The sequence below is a fragment of the Triticum aestivum genome, chromosome 5D, assembly GCF_018294505.1.
Source record: "Triticum aestivum cultivar Chinese Spring chromosome 5D, IWGSC CS RefSeq v2.1, whole genome shotgun sequence".
Taxonomy (NCBI): Eukaryota; Viridiplantae; Streptophyta; class Magnoliopsida; order Poales; family Poaceae; genus Triticum; species Triticum aestivum.
In genome coordinates, this window is record NC_057808.1 from 335,535,880 (window position 1) to 335,548,115 (window position 12,236).

General features: G+C 46.0%; 2 protein-coding genes across 2 annotated transcripts; both read left to right on the forward strand.

Annotated features, from left to right (window-relative positions):
* The first annotated feature begins 330 nt into the window (after positions 1 to 330).
* On the forward strand, positions 331 to 2,099 carry LOC123120577 (uncharacterized). The gene is made up of 2 exons (XM_044540583.1): positions 331 to 482; positions 743 to 2,099. Exons 1-2 carry the CDS (start codon positions 331 to 333, stop codon positions 1,929 to 1,931), a joined length of 1,341 nt encoding a protein of 446 aa, XP_044396518.1. The 3' UTR covers positions 1,932 to 2,099.
* Positions 2,100 to 9,688: 7,589 nt separating this feature from the next.
* LOC123124826 (beta-1,3-galactosyltransferase 6-like) lies at positions 9,689 to 11,037 on the forward strand. Its single transcript, XM_044545381.1, has one exon. The coding sequence runs from the start codon at positions 9,812 to 9,814 to the stop codon at positions 10,739 to 10,741; it is 930 nt and encodes a 309-aa protein (XP_044401316.1). The 5' UTR covers positions 9,689 to 9,811; the 3' UTR covers positions 10,742 to 11,037.
* The last annotated feature ends 1,199 nt before the right edge of the window (positions 11,038 to 12,236 follow it).

Consider the following 12,236-nt stretch of genomic DNA (forward strand, 5'->3'; position numbering starts at 1 on the left):
TGCTATCATCCGATCTGGAAGACTAGATCCTAGGGTTTCCCCCAGAGCAGCATGAGTGGGTCGACAACAGTTACACGACGATGCCTTCATCAAGGTAACGGCGCAAATCGCCGCCAACGGCTCGGTTTTCACCGGCAACTATGTCTCCCCGATTCGTAGCCGGGACTAGATGACGAATCTCAAGATCCGACCACCCAACCGCTGGCCGACCACCTCTGGTGGAAGAGATGACCACCACCGCTGGCTGCACCAGCCAGAGCAGATCTGACCGGAGGTGCCGCCGACGCAACCACCAGGCCCTCCACGCCGCTACCGCCGATCCAAAGGTAGATGGCGCGCCGCCACCGCCGCCCGAACAGGGTTGGTTGCCGCGCCCGCAGCCCGCACCGCCTCCGACGCCGCCGCGCTGTAGCCATCAATCTGATCAGGCGTGCCTCCATATGGATCGGGGCCCCGCACAACCTCAAAGACGCGGGAGAGAGGTGATGTCCTCCGCCACCGCCGTCGGCCCCCGGGCTTAGGCCGGCGGCGTCCCTCGGCGGCGGCGGATGGAGGAGAGGAGCAGCCTGAGAGTAGATGAACAATCACACTTTTGATTATAACCAGGGTATCATTGTCGGGTAAACCTAGCAAGTTTAATCCTAGTTGCCTGCTACATTAAGCCGAGTTACAGCTAAACTATGTCTTGTAATAATATAGCCTAAATTAAAGATCTCAGAACATGAAGTGCCCGTCATTTCAGGGAAGCCACCGTTGCCACGCGCGAGCTAAGGTCGACTTTGAGCCAACACGAAGCAAATCCCAAGGTCATACCTCCACACTTCACGCAAAGACAGGAGGCGTACACCGTCGCCGTTCACGGGGCAGAATGCTTCCGCTGCACCTCTCGCTGCGTCGTGCTCCTCTTCAAATCAACTGGTTTTGCACCGTGCAAGCCCTGCTCAGAAATCGCAGAGTGGCGCACACCGTTCGCAATGAAATCGCAGCACAGGAAGCTCCCCACCCCGGCGCCATCCGTCTCGACGGCAACGCTCCTCCTGCTCCCCCTCGCGCTCCTCGCCGCCGTGCTCATGGTCGTGTACCCCAACGAGTTCGCCCTTCAGTCGTCGCTGGCCGGCGCCGGCTGCCCTGATGGCGCCAGCGGCATCAGCGTCGCGGCGCACCACGTCGTGGCGCAGGTGGCCCCGGACTTCCGGCTGCTCATGGGCGTGCTGACCCTGCCGAGCCGGTACGAGCGGCGGCACCTGCTCCGCATGGTGTACGCGCTCCAGCAGCCGAACCTGACGGCGCGCGTCGACGTCCGCTTCTTCTTCTGCCGGATCGAGTCGGTGGAGCAGCGCCTGCTGGTGGCGCTGGAGGCGATGCGGTACGGCGACGTGGTGGAGCTGGACTGCCCGGAGAACATGGACAACGGCAAGACGCACTCCTACTTCTCCAGCGTCCCGGCGCTCTTCGGCGCCGGGGCGTACGACTTCGTGATGAAGACCGACGACGACACCTTCTTCCGGCTGCCGCAGCTGGCGGAGTCGCTGGGCCGCGCGCCGAGGGAGGACCTCTACTACGGCTGCATGGTGCCGTGCGACTACGTGCGCGGGTGGAACGAGTACATGTCCGGCATGGGGTACGTCATCTCGTGGGACCTCGTGGAGTGGATCGTGGCGGCGGCGGACCAGATCAGGAACCACACGGTCGGGCCGGAGGACAGGACGCTCTACTCCTGGTTCAGCGGCGCCGGGAAGGCCAAGAACCGGGTGGACGTGAAGCCGGCCATGTACGACTTCCCACAGCGAGGCGCCCCCTGCGCGCACGAGCTCGTGCCGGACACCATCGCCGTGCACCGGCTCAAGAACAACTTCAGGTGGTCCACCACGCTCAAGTACTTCAACTTCACCGCCGGGCTAGAGCCCTCCAAGTTCTATCGCGTCGTTTGATGGAACGATCGAGAGGTGATCTTGTGTACGTAGCATTTTGAATTTCATTTTGGTTCCAGGAGTCAACGGGCTGTGAAGTTGATATTTTTTTCATTATTTCTAAAGGGCCATGCTACGGCGTGCGCTGGAGCTATCAAATTCCGAAAATGCTAAAATTCTGACGTCGGATATTTATGCATGGCAAATCGAATATTTTTACAACAAATTACGTTGCCGTGGGGATGACAATTTTATATGGCAGCCATGACAATTTCCGGCAAAAAAAAAAACTAAACATGACAAGGATTTGCCATGCTTGATAAAGAAAATTGTCATCCTTACGACAACATAATTTGCCATCTCGGGCCATCGATCTGTTATGCTGGAAAAATCTGATGCTCAATTTGTAACAAAATATTTACATTTTTCGTATTTGCTCCCTGTTTGCGGTTCCCTTGTGTTTTTGCTTTGTTGATCCCCATGATTCTACCCATGCAACCATCAATACCTTAAAATTAGGGAAGAAAAACAGTTTAAATCAGAGGAAAGAAAGATTAGAGTAGAAATTTCACTCGGCCCTTTAGTTAAATCAGAGGGAAAGCTAAGAGATGTTTGAATAACGACTGGTCTCTGAAGTTGTTTGGCCATTGGAACGACCACACGCTATGGCTTTGTTCGGTTAAGGTGGCTCCTAAGGGGACTTGTAGAGATTGAGAGGGATTACCTACAGGCCAAAATCCCCACCAATCCTCTCCAGTCCCCTTGGGAGGAGGATTAGCCGAATAGGGCCTAAGGATTCTATCCGTGTTTGTGTTTGTATTTCTACTGCTCTCTTGTGGCATAAAGTTGCATGGCTCAATGTGAAGCAATGAGAGTTGACTCAACTTATGTTGTGACATATTTGTTCAAAGGATCAAGTGATCTTTTGAAGATATTTTGCTTAACCATTCTTTTTTTTAAAGTGTGATCTTTTTGTGTTTAAAAAAAAGTGTGACATCTTTTACGACCGAAGTTGAAACTCTTCACGTGCCATTGGATTCTGCATTTTTTCTTCTAAAGAAGGTTTTATACAACTTTAAATTAATAAAGTCAATACCACCTAATAAGTATATAAAACATCTTACAAGCAGATCAAACGACATAATAAAGGAAAGCATAACACAACTATACTTAACCGAGTATCTGTCCGCTCCCAGCAAACATCAGCGACCATGACTCACGGGCGTCTCTTTGCACGGATGTGGGCACAACTAATGTGTCCACCCTTGGGAGCAACCTCTCTCCACCAATGCTTGAGGAAGCCGAGGAAAATGAAGAAAGGCTTGCCCGAAACATCCCAGCACTCCGGACCACTTCGCTATGCCCAACAAGGTTGCCACCGGAAGAGGTCCCTGCCTTCTAATTTTGGATCAAAAAGCATCGACCTTGCCAACCCACGAAACCTATGATTCCACATTGACTGCTGGCACCACATGAGAGTCAGGTAATCACCACGTCATCTCTGTTATATCGGAAAAACACCGTCTTTGCCACTAATCCTATCACAACGATTTTCTATCAACTTCCTATTGTCCAAGTTTACGTGGTGTCCATGTATTTTGAGGTTTAACCTTGACCATCAATGTTATTAACAAAATATGAATATATGCCACAAAAATGATACAATTGAGTTCACATTCGGAAAACATTTTAGTGATGTGAATTTTGCCGCACGTGGCTCGCGATACCATTGATAACACTAATGACCAAAGATTAATCATGGAATATGAGGGCTCCATGCAAATAAACATGGGGGAAGTGATTTTCTTTGGTAGATGGTTCAGCCTTTAAAAAAAATTGGGGTGATCAGTTTTTGAGACAAGCTCTGGCCACTTGGGCTTTGAGACAAGCTCTGGCCACTACGCAAGCCTATTTTTGCGCCCCACCAAGATAGGTATCACCCCACTGAAAATTGCGCCAGGGCTATATATAGCCTACTGTGACGCAATCATCCATCTCGCCTCAAGGTTTTCCGCATTGAGGCGTCGACTGGTCCTGGGTTCTTGCGGGAGTTGTTTTAGGAGCACTTCTTTTTCTTTTTTTCTGTGTTGTTTTTCATCGGGATTTTCTACGTTTTTTTTTCTGGATTTAATTCATTTCTTTAGTGTTTTTCTTAGTTTTTCTTTATCTTTTGGTTTTCTGTGTAGGTTTTCTCAATGATTTTGCGTGTTGAATTCAATTTTGTAAGTTTTAGTATTCTATCTTTCTTTACCACTTCTATTAAAAATTTATGATTTTTCTCACTTTTTCTACATTTCTAATATTTTTTCATATGGATTGTACATTTTCCGTGTATATCAATAACATTTTTTGTACATGTTTAATATTTTTCAAATACACGACTAACATTGTTTCATACACATTATACATTCTTTTGTATACATCTGAAACATTCTTTCATACATGTTTAAGAATTTTTAAGGGCATAAGTAACTTATTTAAATATATGATTAGCATTTCTCAAATACATGTTTTTGAACTCCTTTTGAATACGTGTTAAAAATATATCAATTACACGTTAAAACTTTTTTTTGGATGATGATATTTTTTTAAACAAGAAAAAACCTTTTTTTACATTGCTATAAACATTTTATAAGATCTTATGAACATATTTTTGAAACAAGTGGTTTTTAAAAATAAAAAGGCACCATTCATTTTTTTGAATGGTATGAAACATTATTTTTGAATTACACAAACTTTTTTTCCATTGTATAAATATTTTTTAAAACAATCATTTTTAAAAATGCTTGAACATTTTTCAAATGTCACAAACATTTCTTTTGAATGTGATCAACATTTTTTTTGGATTTTATCAACATTTTTACACTATGTTAATAATTATAAGTTTCATGGTTTAAAAAATTTATGAGAAAATTTAAGTTATGTTTATTTAGAATATTTGTGAATCAAGCAATAAATGAAGGAATGGAAAAAAGGCAAAAATGAACCAACCTAGCACTACTTGGGCCAACCCACCATATGCTCATTGTCATTGGCAGGCCCGCTGATGTAGGATATCTTCTTAGTAGAAGAAAACAACATGAAGTACTGGAGCCAACCTTCGCGGTAGTATTCAGAAACATAGTCAAGCCTGAAGTACTGGAAGCACTTGTGAGAAGCTCTCGCCTTTTCAGATGATCTATACATATAGAAGATATTCATTGTAGAATTATATTGAATAATTGTTGATGCAATATTGTGCCGGTACAAGAGGTATATATATATGAGAGCCAAGCCGCACCTGACCTAGCACTATTACAAACCGAGTAGGAGTCCTAATCCTATTACAAGTTGTATTCTAACACCCCCCCCCCCCCCCCCCCGCAGTGTCAACGGTAGGCTCGACGACGTTGAATTTATGCACCAGCCAATTGCTTCAAAAGTCCGAACTGATGGAGGGAGGTGGACAATATATTTCAACACTCCCCCTCACGTCTAGGCTATTTTTGTCGTTATACGTGTGATTGATGTAGGCCGCAGAATCGTTTTATTTAATACTGCGTTGGCAGGGTCTTAAACTCAAAACTTCTTGGCTCTGATACCATGTAGAATTGTATTGAATTGTATTGAATAATTGTTGATGCAATATTGTGCCGGTACAAGAGGTATATATATAAAAGCCAAGCCGCACCTGACCTAGCCCTATTACAAACCGAGTAGGAGTCCTAATCCTATTACAAGTTGTATTCTAACATTCATCACATCGGACTGCAAGGTGGTAGTTGAATCTATCAAAGGAGGCACATCGGCATCGTATGGAGCAGTCGTGCATGAAATCATAGAGCGTTGAAAAGCCTTTTCTTCTTAAAATTTTAGTCATGAATTTAGAACCTCAACAGTTGAGGCTCACAAACTTATAAATCATGCTTTAAGATTGGGGGTTGGCCGCCATACTTGGTTAGGTCAGCCCGGTGAACTTTTATTCGTCTATGTGAACATTCTGACTATTTCATAAAACTTCGCGAGTTTGCCTTAAAAGAAAGAGAAGAGAAAAGTCTATCAGAAGGGAGCTCCTGTTCCCCGCGGTGCGCACTGGAAAACCATGTATAGCGCACCTGCTGCGCAACTTTGGTCCGGTCATGGAGGGCTCACGAAGTCACGGGCGCCCGTTGACACTTGTATTTATTATTATTATTTTCCTTCTTTCTTTTATTATGCTAAAAAAATTCATAAAATGTCCATCAACTTAATTTTTTTTCATGTTTTTGAAATAATGTACGTACAATTTTCTTTAAAAAAATTAATTTAGAAAATCACCACAAATTGAAAAAATGCTCGTGAGTTTTCAAAATGACCACCAGTTCAAAAAATATTCATGAATTTGAAAAGAAGTATACAAATTTGAAAAATGTTCACGGGATGTAAAAAATGTTCAAAGTTTTGTAGTAAAATCTGAATTACTGAAAATCTTCATGAATTCAAAAAATGTCTGGAAATTTCTAAAAATGTTCATGAATTTTTACGAAAATGGCTTGAAAATTCAGAAAATGTTTGACAATTTAAAAATTGTTCCCGAAATTAAAAAATGTCAGCTATTCAAACAATATTCACAGATTTTAAAAATATTCATGGTTTCAAAAATTGTTCCCGAATTTCATGAAATGTCCCCGTATTAAAAAAGGATAGGAAAATTATTTGTGATTTAATAAAATTATGAATTTGAAAAATGTTTGTAGACTTGGAAAAATTTCACTAGTTTGAAAAACTATTTGTGGATTTCAAAATATTATTTTAAAAATAAAAAAATGTTCTCAAATTCTAAAAGTGTTCATGATTTTAAACAACTGTTGTGATTTTATAAAATGTTCGTGATTTTAAAATAAATGCTTACAAAAAGGGAAATAAAAAACTCATACAATACAAAAGAAATACATAGAAAAGGCCCGGCCTGCGAAGGTTCTAGAACCTTCCCATAATGGGAATATGGATTCTCCCGATCATGCCTACTTGGGCTGGCTCAATATCGAGCGTAGCGATCACATGGGGTATGCGATTGGTCGCTACGCAGCGATGTGCACGGTAAATAGGATCTCCCCCTATCAGACCAACAACCAGAATCCCCTAAAAATTCCTATGGTGGGAAACTCCATTTTGTTCGGGAAACCCCATTGAAATGTTAGGTACGAACAAAGTTTGCATAATAGCACTTGTTTTTCCATAATGGCATTGCCTAAAGAAAAAAAACCCTACTACACAAACATGAACAAAAAAAATCATAAGTACTCCCTTTGTCCCAAAATAAGTGCCTCAAAAAACTTTAGTACAGAGTTGTACTATAGTTGATACACTTATTTTGAGACGGAGGGAGTATTTCATACCATAGCGTTGGTGTAGCACAGTGGCATGTCTAGTGTGGATGCCATGGGTGCCGTGGCACCCCCTCCAAAATTGCAAAATGAATTTTACTAGGTAACTAAGACTAAATAGCTAACAAGTTAATGTTATTTTAAGACTATTTATTTGAATTATGATGATATTACGACTAAGTTAGATTGCATATATTTTTTTAATATAAATTTTGAATTGTGGCACTCCCAGTGTTGAGGTTCTAGGTCTGCCACGGGTGTAGAAAGAAGATTCCTGCTCCCTTCGCCACGTCGAAAATTCAGGACAGCGCAACCCACGTCACGGGACAGTGTCTGTATTCAAGCCAGCACAGGGCATTTGCTGCTCCAAGATAGATACATGTGTAGATGTAGGTACATTAGCACATCATACATTCAAACACGAGCCTCTCGAGTTAGAAAAAAGAAAAGTACGCAGCCAGGGGCAAGGGGGGCCTCACACGACTCACTGATTGTCAGAAAGCCCAACTCGCAATAGATGACAAGTCTGCAAGGACCCTACTGATTCGACGTCTTAACAACTTATATGTATTGGTGTTGGTGCACACCTCAAGTACAGAGGACTCCGTCCGTGCACAGATGCGTTGGTGCACACCTCACCCCTCGCCTACCTCGCATGATACTGATAGTGATAGGTTACCGGTCTACGTACTTCGATCGAGTCGATCGTATCAGTCATTGCCGAGCTCTTCTCGAGCCCCGCAGGCTGCAGCTGCCTGCAGGATGGACGCACGCGTGCTGGGCTTTGCTAAACAGATGCGGACCCCTCGCGCGACAAGGACCGGCGAGCTGGTGACTTTTCTGAGTTGTCTATAGTAGGTAACTTTGTTCAACGCGTCGAGCCGGGCGATCTCGTTTAGGTACAAGCCCCCTGCTTAAGTCTGCTTTGATTTACTTGTGGACTCCGTCCTCCTCCTCAAATTACTTAGGCCAGAAGCCCAGGCTGACGAACAGCGGATGTGAACACGAGTACCCGTACTAGCTGGGCACGGAAGAAGTTCACCTGGACGGACGTGGTACGTGCTCCGGCCGTCACCGGTGAATTCCGGGGAAAACACGTGCCGTACCCCGGTACCCGAGCAAGTAGGCGTCTGCGATCACGGGACGAGAGCTCGCCGAACATCGATGACCTATTTGACCTTGGAACGGTCGATCCACTGGAATCAGTCTGGGTTCAGGAAGCACATGCCGAGCACGGCACGCCGGGGTCCAAATTAACGGAGGAATCTGCGCGCGAAGCCAGCGCGCTTGCCCGATCGATTCTGCCGGTGCGGATCCCCGCGTCGTGTCATCGGCCGGCTCACGTCTGTGCTGCTGTCGTGAAGGGCACTACACGTTGCTTCGGCTTCCGTCGACCCATTTTTATAACAATTTTGCTAAAGCACATTTAGATGTGCCATAAGTATTGCACATTTAAGTCCTATGCCATTGATCTTACGTTGAGATTCGTGTGGATGACTCTTTCATGCATACTCCACTTGGCTCGGGGGATATAGCTCAGTTGGTAGAGCTCCGCTCTTGCAATTGGGTCGTTGCGATTACGGGTTGGCTGTCTAATTGTCCAGGCGGTAATGATAGTATCTTGTACCTGAACCGATGGCTCATTTTTTCTCCCGTCCTCCTCTCTTTGAAACAAGGGACGCTTCCGGTTCTGTGCGTGCTTCAAATAATTTTGTCTTCTCCATATTACCATATCTCTAGAGCCAATAATTTTCTATGAGGAACTACTGAACTCAATCACTTGCTGATACTGGAACTCAGAGCATAGGAGGGAAAGTCGATTTATGGAATCAAATACGCAGTATTTACAAAAAAAAGTCTTCGTTTATTGGGAAAGAATCAATATACTTTTAATGTCGAATCGTTTTTTCTCTTCCTCTTTATACTTAATTCACTCACTTAGATGTGCAATAACTAGAATACATCTAGATGTTTCCTAGACACACCTTTTTTTAAACATGTTGCGCGAGTGCTTGGACCTTGGAGAGACGTGCGCTCACGCGTCTCCTTCTTTGTGAGCGTATATACTGTTTTGGTCCGAATCCCGTGTATTGTTCGTTGTCGTAACAGAGGTTGAAACACTTTTCAAAGAGTATTACGGTGATATACACTGGTGAATTACCCTCATACAAAGAGGTTGACTGGAGTATATGACTGGTCAACCGTCCATGTCAAAATGCAGCAGCGTCATGCATAAGAAAAAGGACTACATACTGTTGCACCGCAGATTTGGAGAGAATTAGTGCTGGAATGCCGACTGCAGCAAATTGTAGCTCAGCCTCAGCTAACCGTGAAAATTACACTCGGTTTTGTCCGTTATCACTTGTCGCACGGTTTCTATACTGCCGGGTGCGGTGTCTTAATCGGCGGATCGATTCTTCCCGCCGGTCGTTCGACGATTTCTCTGATCGATCAGATGGGCCAGTGGATCTGCACTAGGGCGGCCAACTTAAGCTTTGCGCTATAACTCGTTGCACACTCCGCAGCACGCAGCGCTTCCATTCCATCGACCGAGCCATGACCATGATGAAGGCGCCCACATCCACCTCCTACTCCTACCTCATCCTGGCCCCCGTCGCGATCCTGCTCCTCATCTTCCTGCTCTCCTCACTCAGCCGCACCGGCGCCGGCGCCGGCTCCGACGGCCTCGGCGTCCTCTGCGCCCGCCGCGCCGGCGCAGGCCACTCCGTGTCGGCGCGGGCCGAGGCGGCGGAGCCGGAGCTGAGCCTGCTGGTCGGCATCCTGACGATGCCGAAGCGGCGGGAGCGGCGCGACATCGTGCGGCTGGCGTACGCGCTGCAGCCGGCGGCGGCGGGCGCGCGGGTGGACGTGCGCTTCGTCTTCTGCAACGTGACGGACCCGGTGGAGGCGGCGCTGGTGGCGCTGGAGATCATGCACCACGGCGACATCATCGTGCTCGACTGCGCCGAGAACATGAACGACGGCAAGACGTACGCCTACTTCTCGTCCGTGCCGCGGCTGTTCGCGGCCGCGCCCTACGACTACGTGATGAAGACCGACGACGACACGTACCTGCGGGTGGCGGCGCTGGTGGGGGAGCTCCGGCCGCGGCCGCGCGACGACGTCTACCTCGGCTACGGCTACAACATGAGCGGGGACCCGAAGCTGTTCATGCACGGCATGGGGTACGTGCTATCGTGGGACCTGGCGAGCTGGGTGTCGACGGCGGAGGAGATCCTGGCGCGGAACGACACGCTGGGGCCGGAGGACCTGATGCTGGGCAAGTGGCTCAACCTCGCCGGCAAGGGCCGGAACAGGTACGACCTCAAGCCGCGGATGTACGACCTCAGCTGGGACATGGACAACCTGCGGCCGGACAGCGTCGCCGTGCACATGCTCAAGGACAACCGCCGGTGGGCGACCACGCTCCGGTACTTCAACGTCACCGCCGGGATCAAGCCGTCCAAGTTGTACCACCTGCCGTGATCGGTTCTTCTGTTCTTTTCTTTCTTGGTTCGTGCGCCGTGTATTCGTCAACTCTGTGTATCTAAATTATTTTAGTTGAGAGATTTTGATCGAACATGCATATTGGCTGTGCGGGAGTACTACGAGGATGGGAAATGCACGTGCTGCCCGCTCGAAGCCGCCGGAGAAGGTGCGGAAGCATCTTGGCTCGGGGCATGCTTTTCGATGTTGCTCTCTTGCTGATGGTCGCATGGACCTTGCCGTTCGTGCATTTATTGATCGCGTCACGACGGTCCCCTTGGAGCGCGATTCTGGGATAAACTTTGTTAACCTGGTGTATATTGTAGTACTCGCTTTATTAACCTGGTTATCTGATCGCGTCATGGTCTCGTTTTCCTTATTCAAGCTAATGATGTGGGATCCAGAAGGATCCAATGGTCAGGCACAAAACAAAATAGATAATGGGGGCGACTATCTGAGAATTAACAAATTCTCGGTCGATTTTACAGATTTGTTCGCACATACCAAAAAAAAATTCTATCGTATTATAGAGAAAATGATCATCTAGTGCAAACACTACAATGTTTGTTTTTAAAGCATAGAAAAGGACAAATCTTTTGCAGATCACAACACCAGGCAGATGATGCTTGGCGTTGACTAAAATTTAAGTACTTTTTTTTGAAAAAACACAACAATTTATTCAATCAAAATAATAAGTACATCGTTTATGATGAGGGGTACATTTTCACTCAAAGGCTCCTAAGCCAGTCAAAACTCAAAGAAAATTTAGCCAACTTAACAAGTTCATACCCCGCAAATAAAACTTAACAAGTTTATAAGCAACCGTAGTAGCTCAAAACTAGTAATGAGAAAAATCACAAGCCAAAAACTGGCAATCGTCAAAAACAACCACTGCCGTACTCAACGAACGCCCTCTATTTTTCATGGTTTCAATGACCTTCAAATTAACCAAATTAATAACGAGGCGGTTGCAACCCACCTTTTGAGCAATGAGAAAACCATATCTAGTGCAAAAGATTTAGCCATCAGGAGTGATTCTCCATTTTCCTCCTGCAATGATTTGCCTTTATCGTCCCTCAAACTAGCATCAGCCGTGCCCCTGAGCATGTCAGGCATCCACATTAAGTTTTACAAAATCCTTTGGAGGTCGGATCCAACCCCCTATTTTCGTAGTAGCTTTTCACAATATAACAATCACGTAGTTTAACGTAAGAGTACGAAACCTTGTAGAAATCTTGTTAGCATCTTGAGTTTTTTCCTTATGGACCAATTTCCGCCTTTCCCACCACATGTACCAGGCGGTAATTACGATCATCTCAAGAGCATCCCGAAGACACAAAATAGACAACTCATGTTCGGGCATAGAAAGCAAAACTTGAAGGACAACCTCCTCGAAACAGGCTTTCGCCCCGTTTTATAAATAAAGCACCAACCGAACAAAGTACACGGCCGAACGATACAAGGTGGTGGAGTAACCCTCATACAATGTCGATCC